Below are 20,300 nucleotides of genomic sequence, written 5' to 3'. Positions count from 1 at the left end.
CAATAGTTTATAAAAATTCTTACTTTTAAATGAATAAGAACTTCAATGATCTGAGAATTTAAGACAGAGAACATCAGATGAAAAAGGAGGAGAACTTAGCTCATACATATTCATGGAGTTCATTTCATGCAAGTTTTAGTGGTATATAAAACAAATTCATGATTCCATAAAACACAAAAAGGCGATCTAAGTAGACGTGATAAAATGGGCGGTTCAGTTCATCTCATTTGACCCTTTAGAGATGAAATTTAACCCTAATCAACTCGTTCAAAGTTAAATGGGTTGAAATTACCACCTCCAGTCACATATAAATATACGACCACTGATCAAGCATATTTCATCTATAGTGCGATATTGGTGGGTTTGTTGGCGACTAATCCTTTACACTACAAATAATCGATATTAATCATTATATATAGTCTGTTGACACCCCCTTCAGGATCAACTAAAAGTTTCCACATAAATAGAAGCTTGTGTAGTTTGTATTCAAAGGAATATGAATAAAAATGAAAAGAAAAAAAAAGAAGTGCTAGAGATGATTAACACACGTATTGCATAACTATGTGTAATCATATTAAACTTGAAAACGACACACAAGGTTAGATAACAAAAAACACAAACATTACCAAGAGATAAAATAGGAAGATTATAAACACAATCATATATTTAATTAAGCACCCTTAACACATTATGAAGACGATCATTGCAACGGACATAAAGGAAAGCTCAATTAAGCAATATGATCAAGATACTCATCAACTGTAGTGAACTTCACTTCTGGATAGAGCTCACTAGCCTCCACACCAAAAGAAGCTTCAATTTCAAAATTTGTTGTAACTCCATTGATTAAAACAGAATGCATTACTGCCAAATCAATGCTTAATCCCAAAGGTGCCTCTGCAAATATATAATTAATCTGCTTATTATTTTATATACATAATGTGGCTAGAGAAATGATTAGAAACGATTCAGGATAACATGAATATTTTTATCAGTTCATATTATATGGAATATGTAATATGTATCATTCTGTTTTACTCACCCTGTATGTTTTTGATAAGTTGCTCCTCAGAAACGTACGTTTTCTCGAGGGTCTTCCCGATTTTAGTTTCCCAAATGGCAACAATTTCATTAAATGATAATATATTGCCAGGAGGTCTAAAAATCAATGTCTTATTCAAGGTACGTTGGTCGTCCACTGCTTTGATGGTAACCAAAGCTATATCTTCTTCTTTGACAAAAATAGCTATATTTAACAGAGAGAAAAATGTCACGCGGGTTATTAGTTTTTGCATTATGATGTCGTATTTATGCATAAATTGTTGTACCTTTTGTGTTTCCGTCCCCAATTATGGTAACTTTCTCTTTAGGGGGTGTCTGAATGTCCAATTGCCCAACAGTTGGTAAAAAGTACCCCGCGAAACCATTGCATGATACAAAAGTGTGTGGGATTTGTGCAGCTTCGATGGCTCTACGAATGGTTGCCTTTGCTGCAAAGGAACTTTTGGCTGGCTCGATCGCGGTGACATGATCAACATCGGTTGTAAATTCCGAAGGTAAAAATCTCTATCATTTAATGAATGATAAACTATAAAACTGATAAAAAAATGTAAATAATAGCACAAGTGTGATACTTTTTTTCATTTCGATTTAAAGTTGTTCATAATTGGGGCAATTTGCCATTTGAAAAATTACCATTTTTTTTCAAATGATATAAAATTAATGTTCATAGAACTTACTGAAAAAATGTGTTTTATGTGTAACTTGAGCAATAGACGTCTGCAACTTTTAATCTCACTTCCTCTATTTTATTTATTTTCGTGGTAAAACTCAAAAATGTTTATTTTTAACACTTGGCATTCGTTTGTTTTCTTTTTAATATAAATTTTTTTTAAAAAAAAAAGAAAAAAGAAATTACAGAGGGTACCTTCACATTTCCAGCCTCTTTAATAGCTGCAATCAAATTGACTTGGTCAGCAACCAATTTTCCACCAACAGTCGATATGACAACATCAACTTGCTTTATAGCATTCACCAAACTTTCGTGATCATTAATATCGCCCTAAAATTGTTCATTGTATACATAAGCTTCTGTTAAATTTTACCCATTAAAGCCAACTGAAAAGAATGTAACACACAATTAAAACACTTACAATAAGTAACGTGACACCAAAACTTTTGAAGTTGTCTAGAAGTTTCGATTTTTCGGGTTGTTTGGTTGTGGTTTCACGGACCAAAACGAAAGTCGGGTGGCCTTGTTTTGCACTTGCTTCCACGACAAACTTTCCGATGTATCCGGTCCCTCCGATGATCAAGATTTTGCTTTTCTCTGCCATTTTTAGGGGAAAAGAAAGAAATGCTTTGGTTGACTTTATGATGAAACAAGATCCGGGTTTATGGTGGTATAATAATATATATGTACAAATTTTTAATATTGCGATTATTAAATTAAAAAATAATCAAAGATGCTATTGGTTGGAGATAAAATGGCCCACTTGTAAGTGGAATGTAATGACTTTTAATGGATACTAGTTTATATCCCGCAGCGGGTATTTTATCATACAAATTTCTTTTAAAAAAATTTATTCTTAAAAATTTGTTAATGGTAAGAATATAAGTAATAGTTGTGAAATATATGTGATAAATAAAGCAACAATAGTAAAAACATTAATAGTAATTCTTGTGAAACATATGTGATATATATGTCTAAAGATTGGTTTTAAGTAGCAAGTAGCAAGTACATGTTTTACTTAAGTTCAAATCCAGATGTTTGGATTTCCACATAAAACAGAGGTGGCAAAATGGGAATGGGATCTGATGGCTTGGGGAACATATGTAAATGGGTTCAGATTGAAATAGGTTTTCTTAAAAAGTGCTTATATCGGGTTTACCCGCTACAACTTTTTTGACCATTTTTTTTGGCAATAACTATCTCCTTAGAGTGTCCTATTTACATTCGTCCATATTGTCACCTTAATATATCAGTTTTGCAAAGTATATATAAGCCGAGGCTAAATATATTCACAAAGCGTATGGTCTATCTCTCCGATGACGGTGGCTCGGAACTTACATTGTACACTCTCACTCAGGCTGCGGTTTTCTCCAAACACTGGCTGCCCTACTGCAGGAAATACAAAATTGAGCCACCGTCCCCAACTGCTTACTTCAAATCTGCATCGCAACCTTCAAATGAGAAACACAATCAAGATTTTATTATAATTCAGGTACTTATAATAATCACCATTCTTATCAACTACTAACATTTTTTAACTACTAATTATGAGTATAAGTGAGTGTTTTTAGTTGGATTATTGTAGAAACTGTTCGAAGACATGCAATAGCGGAGGGAGTAGGGGGCATGGGGGTATTCAGCCACCCCCAACAGCCCAAACATGATGAATTTCCAAAGCATACGTGTATGTATTTTTAGTAGGCCCTTCAAAATCTATATATGCTTTATTATTGTGGCCCATCGCATTTTATTTACTCTAAGCCCAACCTGTTATATTTCCCCGTTTTACCTTTTCGTTTGTTAATGGAAGAGCAGAGGAATTGAGAAATCACTTTTTATTTTATTATATACACGTTGTTGTTTATGATACAATATAATTATTAAACACATGCTCAATACTCAATTATTCTAAGTACCAGCGTAATTAAATTTAATATTGCTGTAAGTTTTCATATTTTTTCTCTGTAATAATATTCCATAAACTATTTATTGTATTTGCATTACTTAATAATTTATAAGATAACTTTTAGTTATTAACACATTATTTTATTCTAGGTTGTAATGCGATTCGGGTTTCCTCTCGAACGCGTGTGTGTGCAAATGATGAGTGCCGTTGAAATAAATGATACATTGATGCAAGCTTGCCGTTCAAAAAAAAAAGTTAATTGTTATTAATTATTAGAGTATTCATGGTTATAATCTTTATGATATTATATTGTTATCTATTTTAGATTTTTTCATCACCTAAGTTGTAATATTTTTTATTAAAATGATTTTACCTCATACAAACATAGGTAAGAAAAAAGAATTCATGTTTTTCACGTTAATAGGTAATGTCGTTGATGATAACAATCAAGCGAGAAACTATATTACATAGGAAAAGTTGTTAATGACACTAAGACGGTATATGATAAAAATATTATGGAAGAGTCTCCTAAATTATGAATATCGAGTTAGCCACCCCTATCACTAAATCCGGGCTCCGCCTCTGAAGACATGAAGAATCGAATTGAACTTGTGACAAAGATTGGAAGAGTTTCTGAAGAACTACGCGTAGAACACGAAGGATTTATGGATGGGATTCGTTTACATCTCCAAACGATCACTGCGTCATTGTCCAAGTAAACATTTTTTTTAAAGGCAAACTCACACACAACACTACACGAATTAAACTTATAGTGAAATAGATTGAAATTGTAGTGTCATAAGTCATAACCGTTATGTGATTTTTGCAGGTTTTGCTTAACGATAATGAAGATATAGAGGGGCACAGGCTTCCGAAATTAGCATATATGGCTAGGGAAAAGAGACCAACCCATTTTCATAACTTCAAAGCCGAAGCCTTGAATGCATTGGTACGTAATATTTACATTCAATTTTGCATATTTTCATTATGTGCAGGTCTGATGAAAACGTGATGTTTATTGCAGATACGGGTGTCCTCGATGATAAATAATGGTGCGATAAGTCTGACTGTTGATTGTGATATGCATTCGAATTGCAGAGATACTGTGAGAGACGCCATTTGCTTCTTCATGGACGAAGAAAAAGGTCACGAGGTTGCTTTTGTTCAGTACCCACAATCGTTTGTAAATCTTACTAAGAATGAAGTTTATGGTGGTTCTCCTCGAATCATTCGTGAGGTGAGTAGTATTGATTACTAATCTACAGATGACAAAATGGGTACATTTGGTGATGATTAGTTAAGAGAAATTTTATTTTTTATTTTTTTGGGTTGGGTCAATGGGTTGGGTTGTCACAAATACTTTTTGTTTAAACCCTTCAGTTTTTTTTTAGCAGATATATAGTGTCGGATATGATTATTAATAAACATGTAAATAAATAAGATTTTCCCTAATCAGGCTACTAGGGAAGGGAGTATTTTTACAAGTATGCAGCCTATTCAACTTGTTAAATAAAAAAAGTAGAAAGTTTTGCACATTCAAGTATACTTTCGGCTACTTTGAACACATTAGACACGTTTGACCCCCGTTTTATTTTACTTTCATTTTGGTCATTTATACTGATTAAACTACTACAAGTATAATAAGTTTTTGTTGATTTATGAAGGTGGATTTTCATGGTTTTGATGGCGTGGGCGGGCCTTTATATGATGGAACAAACTGTTTTCACCGTAAAGATATTATTATAGCAGGTAAAAGCGTCAATCACGGAAGTAAATTTGATTGGAAAATGGTGAATGATCACATAAACTCAATGGAAAACGCGATTGACAAAATAAGAAGTCTGGCAACTTGCACCTTCGAAACTAATACTGAATGGGGAAAAGAGGAAAGTCGAGCTTTATTATATCTTTTTTTTTCTTTTGAATTTTGTTAGATCCGAAAAGCTTATACTAATATAAGTATGAAAGTGACAAAATGGGCGGGTCAGTTGATGGGTTCAAGTTTGGATTAAGAACAATTATTTCAGGGTGGGTAGTTGGTCAATTTATTGCTAAATACAAGTTAAGGTTCATATTTTTTGCAATGTAGATTGCGTTGAAATACGGGTGTCCGGTTGAGGATGTAATAACAGGGCTATCAATACACTGTCGAGGTTATAAATCAGTGTTCTACAATCCGGAAAGATAGGCATTTTTTTGGCGTTGCTGCAACCACACTTGACCAGACCCTCATGCAGCATAAACGTTGGTCTGAAGGGGACCTACTGATATTGATTTCAAAAGATAACCTGGTTTGGTACGGGCTAGCAAAATTTAAAACCCTTGTACACATTAATCTCCGAGTCAATATCGTACATAGTTGCTGACTTTAGATGATTACAAAATATAGAAACCATATTGGAAAACTATTATTACGTAGAAAGCATTTGAATTACACTATACACATCTGCAATCTTATCAATATGATTCAACCTATTTCAACATAAGCAAAATCAGGCTTACCTTGCTGCCTATACAACAGTAAAGGGAACATCATTATGAAGGGTGTTGTTTCTAAAAATAGCAACGATGATATTCTGTGAACCAATTGCTTTGGTTGATATTGTATCACCACTTTCCGAAGTTATGACGAGCTCAGACCCACCACTCCCAAGTTCTATTATCATCCGCCGAAACAATATGTTTTCCATTTGCATCCAGATCCATAGAACTAACACAAGAAAAGAGAATATTAGATCATCCATAAGCCTAAACTTCTAACGATTCTATGTGGATGTTTTACATCGATACACGTTTCATTGAGGTAGCATAGAAAAGATGTCTAGACAGCTGAGAAAAGTGTTGACCAATATCACGAGAACAAAGAAGATACAAAGTCGTCGCTTTAATCGTAAAACTCTTATAGCTCACCTTATTTTTCATAATCATCATCACCATAGGGTGTACTTTGTAATGACTTTTAACCAGCATGTGCTTCCAAACTATTAAATGGCTAGCAGTTCCTGATGCAATATAAGCATATAAAATCACGCTTAAACAGTAAAAAGACGATAATATCAACAATAAGTGAGATGCGTCCAATTTTTAAGTGGCAAAAATGATGAATACCACAAACCAAAATAGTAATTTGGTCTGCACATACACCAAATTATTGACTAATGTACATGAATTGTTTAAAAAAAAAAAAAATCATCATTCTCTTGCCAAGTTTCTATCAAGAATGCAACATACATATCTTTGACATTATGATGCAAATTTTACAATCCAAGAAAAGGTAACCATTAGATTTATAACTTCAAGCCACTTATCATTAAATGGAAAGATTTTAGTTAAGTTTCATATCTAACAGATCAAAATTGTAAAGGTGTTAATATATTTAGAATGTTAAGAACGGGTCAAATTGATCTAATTGGTCAATAAACAGCAAGGGGAGCACAACCGAATATAGATGAATGGAAATCTAAACAGTGTCCCTCTCGTTCTGTTCAAGAAAGACAGTAACCCGTTAGCAGTTCACCGGGCAAGGTAAACACATATTGATAGGCATACCAGTTATTTTTGTCGTTTACATTCACAGACATTCTAGCAGCATCATGTGTATAACAGCTCAAGATCCTCTACCAATTGTTCCGAGATACATAAACAAAGTAGTTAATCTTCCCGAGCAATAATTAATTGAATTGACAGATCATGAGTCGGTTAATATATGCAGGCTTAGCAAGCATAAGAAACTCTGAGATTTCTCAATTTTCTTGTTCCTGAAATTTTGTCAATGATTTGACAATTCATTTCAAACATAACCAAATAGGTTAGTCTTGTTTCTTCTTTCACCTTTAATATTGTTCTGATTCTTAATCAAAACATACTTTAACGAACATCAAGAACATTCATTTCCATGAAACATTCTATTTATGATCAAAACATGTATAAAGCAATAAAATTTTAAAAACGGTTATACTTACTTAAACCACACATCTTGCACAATCCCGTGTTGTCACATTCAAAACTCTTTTCACCAATTGTAGCCGAAAGTCGATTACCTGCTTTGAATAAACCCTGAAAAAACGTAATCAAAAACCCAATAAAATCCCTAAGCCACTTATATACTTACCTTGATTTTCCCTAAACGGAAGCTTTGAATACTTGTTCCATATAATCATGTAGTGAACAATGAAAAAGCAATATACATCAAAGGATTGATGATCGTAAACCCTGATAAAATTTGGTAATCAATAAATTAGGTAACAATTATTAATTAAATTAAACATTAAACATACAAATTATACGAAATCCATACCCTCTTCTTCGTCTTCGTCTTCATCATCATCGCCTTCTTCGGAATCAACTCATCACCTTCAGGCTCTTTATACTTGTACGTACTTTTTGACCGGAGCAGTTTATAAGAGAAACAGTTGTTTCCTTAATTTAGGGGAGATATTCTCAAGCACCATATATATATATATATATATATTTTTATACATGTATACTTAATTACTTATTTTATCTTTAATTATATTTATATTTATAATAATAATATAAGTTCAACTCTCTATTAGTATAAGTCAAAAATATAAGTTCAACTCTCTGGTAGCAGTTTATAAGTGATGTGTGGGAATCAACTTCTTAAATCTATTTTATTTTATTTATTTAATATTGTATTAAGGGCACCATTGTAATTGAGAGATGTAACTGCCGATTAAAAGTCTAAATGATGCCATTAACAATTTAGATGGCTGAGATTTAAACTAAGCAAAACCATCTAATGGATGGAATTTTGCTATGTGAGTTTCGGGAATAAATGTTGACATCATAATTTTTTTTTCTAATTATGCATAATAATAACAGGCTCCCAATGAACAGTAAGCCGACTTATCGAGCCGATGAACAGTAACAGGAGCCGAAACACCGAGCCGATGAACAGTGTTTTTTATACCTTTTTCCCAACTCATCGAGCCGATGAACAATAACCGGAGCCGAACCACCGAGCCGATGAACATTGTTTTTTATACTTTTTTCCAGTTGTATTTTGGCCAACGAAGTGGCAGACCTTTTTTCTAGTTATAGATAAGAGTGAAGTGATAAGTGAAGGTAGAGAATACATAATACAGTATAGGTTATGGTTACCTTTTGACTTGCTAGTGGAATGGGAAATGAATATCTTTTACTTAAGTGTAACGTGATTTTGTTTTGTTAATAACAAACATTCAGATAAAAAAATACGTTGATGTGATGAAATTAGTTATGTCGTTTTGGCCAAAAACAGATCAATGATAGATGTCGAATAATTTCGATGTCTACAAAGTAAGAGCTATGTGTAATTACTAGAGATGATTAACACACATATTGAAGAACTATGTGTAATTATATTAGACTATTTGTAACGATGGGTGATGTTACTTTTGATGTCACCTGTCTTTTTCCACTTTTATGATAAGTAGGACGTGTTACTTTTGTAGTGACCCGAACTTTTCCATGATTATATATATTAAATGAAAACTATATTTGCATGATTAAATGTTTTCAACATGTTAAGCAATCAAACTTGTTAAGACTTGATTATTTGAAATGAGTTTCATATAGACAATTGACCACCCATGTTGACCGGCGATTCACGAACGTTGAAAACTTGTAAAAACTACAGGATGATATATATATATGGACATATATATGGTTAACATGAGATTATGATAAATAAGTATCTCATTATGTATATTAACAATGAACCTTATACATAAAACAAGACTACTAACTTAAGAAATTCAAAACGATATCTATACGTAACGATTATCGTTGTAATAACGTCTTAATATTTATATATCATATTAAGATATATTAGTACATCATGTTATCATTATAATGTAATAATTTAACCTCTCATTAGATATAATAATAATGGGATTAATTACATTTAACGAATCGTTAACTTAAAGGTTTCAAAACAACACTTACATGTAACAACTAACGATGACTTAACGACTCAGTTAAAATGCATATACATATAGTGTATTAAGATGTATTAGTACACTTTTGAAAGACTTCATGACACATATCAAAGTACTTCTACTTAACAAAAATGCTTACAATTACACTCTCATTCATTTTCATCAACAATTATACTCGTATGCACCCGTATTCGTACTCGTACAATACACAGCTCCTAGATGTACATACTATTGGTATATACACTCAATGATTAGCTCTTAGCATCCCTTGGTGAGTCATCAAACATGTGGGAACCATCATTTGGCAACTAGCATGAAATATCTCACAAAATTACAAAAATATTATAAATCATTCATGAATTATTTACAAGAAAACAAACTTACATATCCTTTATATCTAATCCATGAGTCACGACCAAAAACACATACAAACACTTTCATTCTTCAATTTTCTTCATCTAATTGATCTCTCTCAAGTTCTATCTTCAAATTCTAAGTGTTCTTCATAAATTCTATAAGTTCTAGTTTCATAAAATCAAGAATACTTTCAAGTTTGCAAGTCTACTTCCAAGCTTTCTAATCCATTCCAAGTAATCATTGTGACGACCCGGAAATTTCCGATCAAATTTAAACTTAATCTCTATATGATTTCGACAAGATGAGCAAAGTCTATTATACCAAGTCTCAAAATGATAGAACTATTTTTCATGAATGCATTTGACCTTGAATATTCCTGATGATTCACGAACAATTGTTTACAATAAATATGTAAATATATACAAATGAAAGTATATATATAATAAATTGAAATAATAAAATATAATTTAAATTATATATGTAAAACAAAATATAAAATAATTATATTGTAATTTAAAATGAGTTTAAATATATATAGATATGATTCTAAGAATAATTATAATAAAATATATGTTGAAATATATATATATATATATATATATATATATATATATATATATATATATATATATATATATATATAGTGTTAAAATATTAAACTATATATTATACAATTAATAAATCTTACAAATTGTAATATTAATATATATAATGTAATTACAAGTTGATTTTAGTTGTCATATTATTATATACATTATTATTTAATATCAATACTATTAAAAATTATTAAAAGTTATAATATTAGAATTGATACATTTGATTTGTTATGATATTATAACTAATAATATTATTAGTACAATTAGTAATAAAAATATTTTATATATTTTTTTAATCAAAGTTAGACATATTATTAATACCAATGAATGATATATAAATATAAAAATTGGTATATATAAATTAATATAGTATTATTATAATTAGTAATATTATTATTAATGATGATATGGTTTATAAATGTTATAATAATTGTTATCATTTTCATTAGTAAAGATATTATTATATTTACTATTATATTAGTAATAATTATATTAAGTATATCATCATTATAGTTACATTTATTAATAATATTAATTATAATCTATAAAGAATAAATACATAAATATAATGGATATACATATATAGAAATAGATATATATATAAGTATACATAATATATACATATACGCAGCTATATATATAGTTATATATTTTAGGAAATCAGTATTTATTTATTATTAATATAATTATAATTATTAATTATTAATTATTAATAATATCTATATAAATGTCATACGTACCAATTAAAAACCCAAATTCGTTTACAATCACTTTCGTGCTATGTAATTTGTTGACTTCGAATCACGAATCCTTCCAAAAGCTGTTGAATGTCGATGTCTGCTTTTGTTATTTTATTTGTTTATCGTTGTTTCCTTCTTCTGCTTGATTTTATCTGTCGAACAAGTTCCTTTTGTATATAACAGATAATTAAATTTTGCTATTGGAAAAACGTTCACCTTCACACTCTCATTTATCAATCTCAAAAACCCTTTAGAGTCTGTAGGTAATCGAATTTAAAACAGAAGAAACAGAAAAACCAGGAAACCTCTGTTCTTGAACCGTTTGATCAATTCCTCGAATTAGAATTCAATTTCAAAAAGTAATAAAGCCATTATGTTAGGAATCCTTTAGTGAAACTTTCTGCAAAGTTTCAAAACCCAATTCATAATATCGAATATCAATTGTCGAGTCAGTTTTTGTTCTTAAAAGTCAAACCGAAGTTCATCAATCGAATTTGGAATTTCTGTGATGAATTAAGTTAAATCAATGATTCCATTAGCTTCAAAAGGTGAATTGCAACCTATTTCGTTTTATAATCTCAGTTTAAAACTTTCTTAAATTTGAAATTCAATTTTTGGTTCAAATGAGTGTTCTTCGTGACTGTTATTTTATAATTTGTTTTCTGTCAAAACAAACAATCAAACAGATCATTCACGCTTTAGTTAATGAGTTTAAAACATGGGTATTTGGTTGTATGATAGTTGTTAAGTCTCTGATCGATTGAATATTGTGAAGAAGAAGATGGAAGAGGGAAACAGACTCAAATGGGTTAACTAGATATAGGTTCTGTTATAATCAGAAAAACAGCAATGGTCGAGTGGTTTAGAGCGTTTTCGGGTATGCGAGAGGTCTCGGGTTCGAGCCCCGGAAGTGGCATATTTTTTTTAGTAAGTCTTCAAATGTTGTATTTTATTTTTATTATTATGATTATTATTATTATTATGATTATTATTATTATTATTATTATTATTATTATTATTATTATTATTATTATTATTATTATGTTATAATTATTATTTACTAGGATTATTGTATTACAAATTATTATCATTATTATTAATAAAATGGTTATTAAAAGTATTATCATTTATATAGGTTATATTATTATCATTGTTAATATTATTAGTATTAACATTATTATTGTTAGTAGCATTATTATTGTTATTATCAATTATTATGATTTCGAACATGTTAATAACAACTATATTATGAAGTTAGTAATAAAGTTGTTAAGATAAAATTTGGAAACTGGTTATAAATTATATGAATACCTGTATAATTATGAATATAATTATGAGAATTAAGTTATAGAAAACTGTGGTTATAAGTCTAGATATTTAACACGAGGTTTGTAATAAAAACTTATTATTAACAAAGTTATTATTATCATCATTTTATTATTAAAATGAAGTACCATTATAATTAAAAATTTATCAAAGTTATTATTATTTTTATTTATTTATTAAAACTATCATTTTTATCAAAATTAGTAAAGTTATTATTATTAAAAATTAACACTATTATTGTTATTACTATCATTAGTATTATCATCCTTATCGTTTTAGTATAATTACAAATAGATATTTTTTAATATAAAAATAAGTTATAATAATATTAATATTACATATCACTATATTCTTGTTATTAAAATGATATTAACTAAGCTATATATAAATATATATCAACTAATATATAAATATATATTTTTTTATATATAAACATTAATATAAATTAGTATTATTAATATGTTATAATGAATATTAGTTATATGAAATATATAAATTAAATATATTAAACTTATCTATATAACACATAATATAACTAGTATGATCATTAATATATATAAACTTATTCAAATACGATTATATGTTTTAATATATATATGAATAATATAGGTTCGTGAATCCGAGGCCAACCCTGCATTGTTCAGTTGTTCAAAGTCGTCATATGTATTTTTACTACAAAATACAATATTGTGAGTTCATTTGATTCCCTTTTACTCTTTACATTTTTGGGACTGAGAATACATGCGCTACTTTTACAACTGCTTTATTAAATGCTTTTGAAATACATTTTGAACTGCGAATACATGAAATGCTTTTATAAATGTTTGACGAGATAGACACAATCAAAACATTCCTCGAATGAATTATGTGGACGTGATAATTGCCACCATTGAATTATGTGGACGTGATAATTTCCACAATTGATATGAATATTTTTCCCCTGATTATTATTGCTTGGTAACCTAAGAATTAGGAAACATCACTAATTTTGAGAATTAGTGCACACCTAATTGACGCGAATCCTAAAGGTAGCTACCGGGTTTAACACCCCCACCCAGAATGTTCACTAGACGGAAGGGCTAGTGGGCGTGGTGTTTAGTACTTCGAAGTTTATATGATTATTATACAGACGAGATGTTCTGTTTTGGGGATATTATTATGCGCATTATATGTTAAGGTCGGTTACTATGATGACCCAAAAATTTCTGACCAAATTTAAACTTAATCTTCGTATGAGTAACATTTTCGACACGATAAACAAAGTCTGTAAAACTGAATCTCAAAATTTTTGAACTATTTTCATATATTCAAATACCTTTCGGTTGTTCTCGACGGTTCGCGAACAATTATATGTATATAGATACATATATATACATATATATATATATATATATATATATATATATATATATATATATATATACACTATAACTTGAAAACGTAACAATGTATTAATTTTTTTGATACCGTACATTAAACTTATTGGTTTAAATATTTATTTGAATATATATGATAAGTTGGAATATTAATTGTATGAATAACTTACGACGTATATTTAAAACGTGTTTATGAATGTTGAAAATATATATTAACTTGGTCATAAAACGATTTGTTATTATATATATATATATATATATATATATATATATATATATATATATATATATATATATATATATATATATATATATATATATATTAACAAATAGCGAGACAATGATTTATAGAAGTAAATGACCAAAACACTCGAAAGTTTAAGATACACTTTGAATGATATAGTTTATTGATAATTTAAGACTATATTTTGACAAAAGTACGAGTCACAAAACGTAAATTGCGAGTTTTCTAAGCGTACAAAAATGCGTTCAAGAAACCGGAACCGGAACATAAGTCGAGTGACAACGTACGAGTCATCGGAACGAAAATTACAAGTCAACTATGCACATGAATTTAATATAATATATAATTAATTATTTAAATTATATATATTATATTTAATTATGTCGACAAACAAGAAAATAAAAAATATGTGAGCTGGATCTGATGGCCATGCGATCGCATGAGAAATAGGCATAAAACCCATGCGATCGCATGGGCATCAGAATCAGGAATTATGGCTATAAATATCAGGTTTCTTGCGCATGTTTTTTTACACATATTACTCAGTAAGTATTTATTTATTTATTTATTTATTTATTATTATTATTATTATTATTATTATCATTATTATTATTATTATTATTATTATTATTATTATTATTATTATTATTATTATTATTATTATTATTATTAAGATTATTATTATTATTAATCTTAATATTTTTAGTAATATTATACATAAAATATTACGACGAGGTCATGAGCGTGTCACTTTCAAAACAAGCTTCAAACGGGATAGAACTAAGGAAATTATGGGTTATAGCTATGGAGGTTATGGGTAATGTTCATGGGTATTGTTCGTAAGTCAAACCTAGTATTTATCATCTCTGTTGCGTCTACGTACTTTCCTGCAATATTGAATCTCAATATTGATACGTGAGCATTCATATCTTATCTTTTATATATTAATAGTGTATACATGTCTAGTGCTCGAGTATATATTTATACATGCGTGTATGCTAAATTTCGTCGTTAAACAGTTTATAATGAATCATGAATTAAATACATATATTACTGGTAAAAGGTATATGATATACATGTTTTTGGAAAGCTGGTGAAAAATCAATAACTTTTCATTTAGAAATCGCGTAATTTCGATGAACGAATCAAAAGATATGGTCAACTGAATTATAATTAACGTTAATTGGAATTGCTTTTGAATCTGTAATTAATATTTAAACAACTTGTTTATGAGATTGATAAAATACTACTAGCCAAGTAAATGAATCCTTATATAAGGCACGTCTCGTTTTGTTGAACAATTGTCAAAATTGACTTTTTGAAATGACTTTTGATAAATTTTGTATGTCGATCTCGAGCATTAGGATTGTGATACACTATAACCCAACCTAGTTTATTAGACATGTATTGACCAACATATGTGAAATGTCCCGTTCTTATTGATTAAAAACGTTCCATATTAATTGATTTCGTTGCGAGGTTTTGACCTCTATATGAGACGTTTTTCAAAGACTGCATTCATTTTTAAACAAACCATAACCTTTATTTCATCAATAAAGGTTTAAAAAGCTTTACGTAGATTATCAAATAATGATAATCTAAAATATCCTATTTACACACGACCATTACATAATGGTTTACAATACAAATATGTTACAACAAAATAAGTTTCTTGAATGCAGTTTTTACACAATATCATACAAGCATGGACTCCAAATCTTGTCCTTATTTAAGTATGCGACAGCGGAAGCTCTTAATAATCACCTGAGAATAAACATGCTTAAAACGTCAACAAAAATGTTGGTGAGTTATAGGTTTAACCTATATATATCAAATCGTAACAATAGACCACAAGATTTCATATTTCAATACACATCCCATACATAGAGATAAAAATCATTCATATGATGAACACCTGGTAACCGACAATAACAAGATGCATATATAAGAATATCCCCATCATTCCGGGACACCCTTCGGATATGATATAAATTTCGAAGTACTAAAGCATCCGGTACTTTGGATGGGGTTTGTTAGGCCCAATAGATCTATCTTTAGGATTCACGTCAATTAGGGTGTCTGTTGCCTAATTCTTAGATTACCAGACTTAATAAAAAGGGGCATATTCGATTTCGATAATTCAACCATAGAATGTAGTTTCACGTACTTGTGTCTATTTTGTAAATCATTTATAAAACCTGCATGTATTCTCATCCCAAAAATATTAGATTTTAAAAGTGGGACTATAACTCACTTTCACAGATTTTTACTTCGTCGGGAAGTAAGACTTGGCCACTGGTTGATTCACGAACCTATAACAATATATACATATATATCAAAGTATGTTCAAAATATATTTACAACACTTTTAATATATTTTGATGTTTTAAGTTTATTAAGTCAGCTGTCCTCGTTAGTAACCTACAACTAGTTGTCCACAGTTAGATGTACAGAAATAAATCGATAAATATTATCTTGAATCAATCCACGACCCAGTGTATACGTATCTCAGTATTGATCACAACTCAAACTATATATATTTTGGAATCAACCTCAACCCTGTATAGCTAACTCCAACATTCACATATAGAGTGTCTATGGTTGTTCCGAAATATATATAGATGTGTCGACATGATAGGTCGAAACATTGTATACGTGTCTATGGTATCTCAAGATTACATAATATATAATACAAGTTGATTAAGTTATGGTTGGAATAGATTTGTTACCAATTTTCACGTAGCTAAAATGAGAAAAATTATCCAATCTTGTTTTACCCATAACTTCTTCATTTTAAATCCGTTTTGAGTGAATCAAATTGCTATGGTTTCATATTGAACTCTATTTTATGAATCTAAACAAAAAAAGTATAGGTTTCTAGTCGGAAAAATAAGTTACAAGTCGTTTTTGTAAAGGTAGTCATTTCAGTCGAAAGAACGACGTCTAGATGACCATTTTAGAAAACATACTTCCACTTTGAGTTTAACCATAATTTTTGGATATAGTTTCATGTTCATAATAAAAATCATTTTCTCAGAATAACAACTTTTAAATCAAAGTTTATCATAGTTTTTAATTAACTAACCCAAAACAGCCCGCGGTGTTACTACGACGGCGTAAATCCGGTTTTACGGTGTTTTTCGTGTTTCCAGGTTTTAAATCATTAAGTTAGCATATCATATAGATATAGAACATGTGTTTAGTTGATTTTAAAAGTCAAGTTAGAAGGATTAACTTTTGTTTGCGAACAAGTTTAGAATTAACTAAACTATGTTCTAGTGATTACAAGTTTAAACCTTCGAATAAGATAGCTTTATATGTATGAATCGAATGATGTTATGAACATCATTACTACCTTAAGTTCCTTGGATGAACCTACTGGAAAAGAAAAAAATGGATCTAGCTTCAATGGATCCTTGGATGGCTCAAAGTTCTTGAAGCAAAATCATGACACGAAAACAAGTTCAAGTAAGATCATCACTTGAAATAAGATTGTTATAGTTATAGAAATTGAACCAAAGTTTGAATATGATTATTACCTTGTATTAGAATGATAACCTACTGTAAGAAACAAAGATTTCTTGAGGTTGGATGATCACCTTACAAGATTGGAAGTGAGCTAGCAAACTTGAAAGTATTCTTGATTTTATGAAACTAGAACTTTTGGAATTTATGAAGAACACTTAGAACTTGAAGATAGAACTTGAGAGAGTTCAATTAGATGAAGAAAATTGAAGAATGAAAGTGTTTGTAGGTGTTTTTGGTCGTTGGTGTATGGATTAGATATAAAGGATATGTAATTTTGTTTTCATGTAAATAAGTCATGAATGATTACTCATATTTTTGTAATCTTATGAGATATTTCATGCTAGTTGCCAAATGATGGTTCCCACATGTGTTAGGTGACTCACATGGGCTGCTAAGAGCTGATCATTGGAGTGTATATACCAATAGTACATACATCTAAAAGCTGTGTATTGTACGAGTACGAATACGGGTGCATACGAGTAGAATTGTTGATGAAACTGAACGAGAATGTAATTGTAAGCATTTTTGTTAAGTAGAAGTATTTTGATAAGTGTATTGAAGTCTTTCAAAAGTGTATAAATACATATTAAAACACTACATGTATATACATTTTAACTGAGTCGTTAAGTCATCGTTAGTCGTTACATGTAAATGTTGTTTTGAAACCTTTAGGTTAACGATCTTGTTGAATGTTGTTAACCCATTGTTTATTATAACAAATGAGATGTTAAATTGTTATATTATCATGATATTATGATATATAATATATCTCAGTATGATGTATATACAGTTAAATATCGTTACAACGATAATCGTTACATATATGTCTCGTTTCGAAATCATTAAGTTAGTAGTCTTATTTTTACATATGTATTTCATTGTTAATACACTTAATAATATATTTACTTATCATTTAACATAATTAACCAAGTGTATCAATATCTTAATATGATTCATATGTACCTAGTAAGACGTTGTTATAACGATAATCGTTATATATATCGTTTTCGAGTTTCTTAAATTAATAGTCTCATTTTTATGTATATAACTCATTGTTAAAATACCTAATGAGATACATACTTATAATAAAAACATGTTAACTATATATATAACCATATATATGTCATCGTATAGTTTTTACAAGTTTTAACGTTCGTGAATCACCGGTCAACTTGGGTGGTCAATTGTCTATATGAAACATATTTCAATTAATCAAGTCTTAACAAGTTTGATTGCTTAACATGTTGGAAACATTTAATCATGTAAATATCAATCTCAATTAATATATATAAACATGGAAAAGTTCGGGTCACTACAGTACCTACCCGTTAAATAAATTTCGTCCCGAAATTTTAAGCTGTTGAAGGTGTTGACGAATCTTCTGGAAATAGATGCGGGTATTTCTTATTCATCTGATCTTCATGCTCCCAGGTGAACTCAGGTCCTCTACGAGCATTCCATCGAACCTTAACAATTGGTATCTTGTTTTGCTTAAGTCTTTTAACCTCACGATCCATTATTTCGACGGGTTCTTCGATGAATTGAAGTTTTTCGTTGATTTGGATTTCATCTAACGGAATAGTGAGATCTTCTTTAGCAAAACATTTCTTTAAATTCGAGACGTGGAAAGTGTTATGTACAGCCGCGAGTTGTTGAGGTAACTCAAGTCGGTAAGCTACTGGTCCGACACGATCAATAATCTTGAATGGTCCAATATACCTTGGATTTAATTTCCCTCGTTTACCAAATCGAACAACGCCTTTCCAAGGTGAAACTTTAAGCATGACCATCTCTCCAATTTCAAATTCTATATCTTTTCTTTTAATGTCAGCGTAGCTCTTTTGTCGACTTTGGGCGGTTTTCAACCGTTGTTGAATTTGGATGATCTTCTCGGTAGTTTCTTGTATAATCTCCGGACCCGTAATCTGTCTATCCCCCACTTCACTCCAACAAATCGGAGACCTGCACTTTCTACCATAAAGTGCTTCAAACGGCGCCATCTCAATGCTTGAATGGTAGCTGTTGTTGTAGGAAAATTCTGCTAACGGTAGATGTCGATCCCAACTGTTTCCGAAATCAATAACACATGCTCGTAGCATGTCTTCAAGCGTTTGTATCGTCCTTTCGCTCTGCCCATCAGTTTGTGGATGATAGGCAGTACTCATGTCTAGACGAGTTCCTAATGCTTGCTGTAATGTCTGCCAGAATCTTGAAATAAATCTGCCATCCCTATCAGAGATAATAGAGATTGGTATTCCATGTCTGGAGACGACTTCCTTCAAATACAGTCGTGCTAACTTCTCCATCTTGTCATCTTCTCTTATTGGTAGGAAGTGTGCTGATTTGGTGAGACGATCAACTATTACCCAAATAGTATCAAAACCACTTGCAGTCCTTGGCAATTTAGTGATGAAATCCATGGTAATGTTTTCCCATTTCCATTCCGGGATTTCGGGTTGTTGAAGTAGACCTGATGGTTTCTGATGCTCAGCTTTGACCTTAGAACACGTCAAACATTCTCCTACGTATTTAGCAACATCGGCTTTCATACCC

The 20,300-nt window shown here is 30.0% G+C and overlaps 1 protein-coding gene and 1 pseudogene across 1 annotated transcript; one reads left to right on the top strand and one right to left on the bottom strand.

The window, feature by feature from the left end:
- Positions 1-551: 551 nt before the first annotated feature.
- On the bottom strand, positions 552-2,377 carry LOC139892191 (isoflavone reductase homolog A622-like). Its single transcript, XM_071875235.1, has 5 exons — positions 2,154-2,377; positions 1,928-2,062; positions 1,329-1,566; positions 1,043-1,246; positions 552-897 (listed from the first exon to the last, which is right to left on the bottom strand). Exons 1-5 carry the CDS (start codon positions 2,334-2,336, stop codon positions 731-733), a joined length of 927 nt encoding a protein of 308 aa, XP_071731336.1. The 5' UTR covers positions 2,337-2,377; the 3' UTR covers positions 552-730.
- A 655-nt stretch (positions 2,378-3,032) lies between these two features.
- Positions 3,033-5,947, top strand: LOC139889075 (cellulose synthase-like protein E6; annotated as a pseudogene).
- The last annotated feature ends 14,353 nt before the right edge of the window (positions 5,948-20,300 follow it).

This window comes from Rutidosis leptorrhynchoides, chromosome 2 (assembly GCF_046630445.1).
Source record: "Rutidosis leptorrhynchoides isolate AG116_Rl617_1_P2 chromosome 2, CSIRO_AGI_Rlap_v1, whole genome shotgun sequence".
Taxonomy (NCBI): domain Eukaryota; kingdom Viridiplantae; phylum Streptophyta; class Magnoliopsida; order Asterales; family Asteraceae; genus Rutidosis; species Rutidosis leptorrhynchoides.
This window is presented reverse-complemented; position numbering and strand designations above follow the sequence as displayed.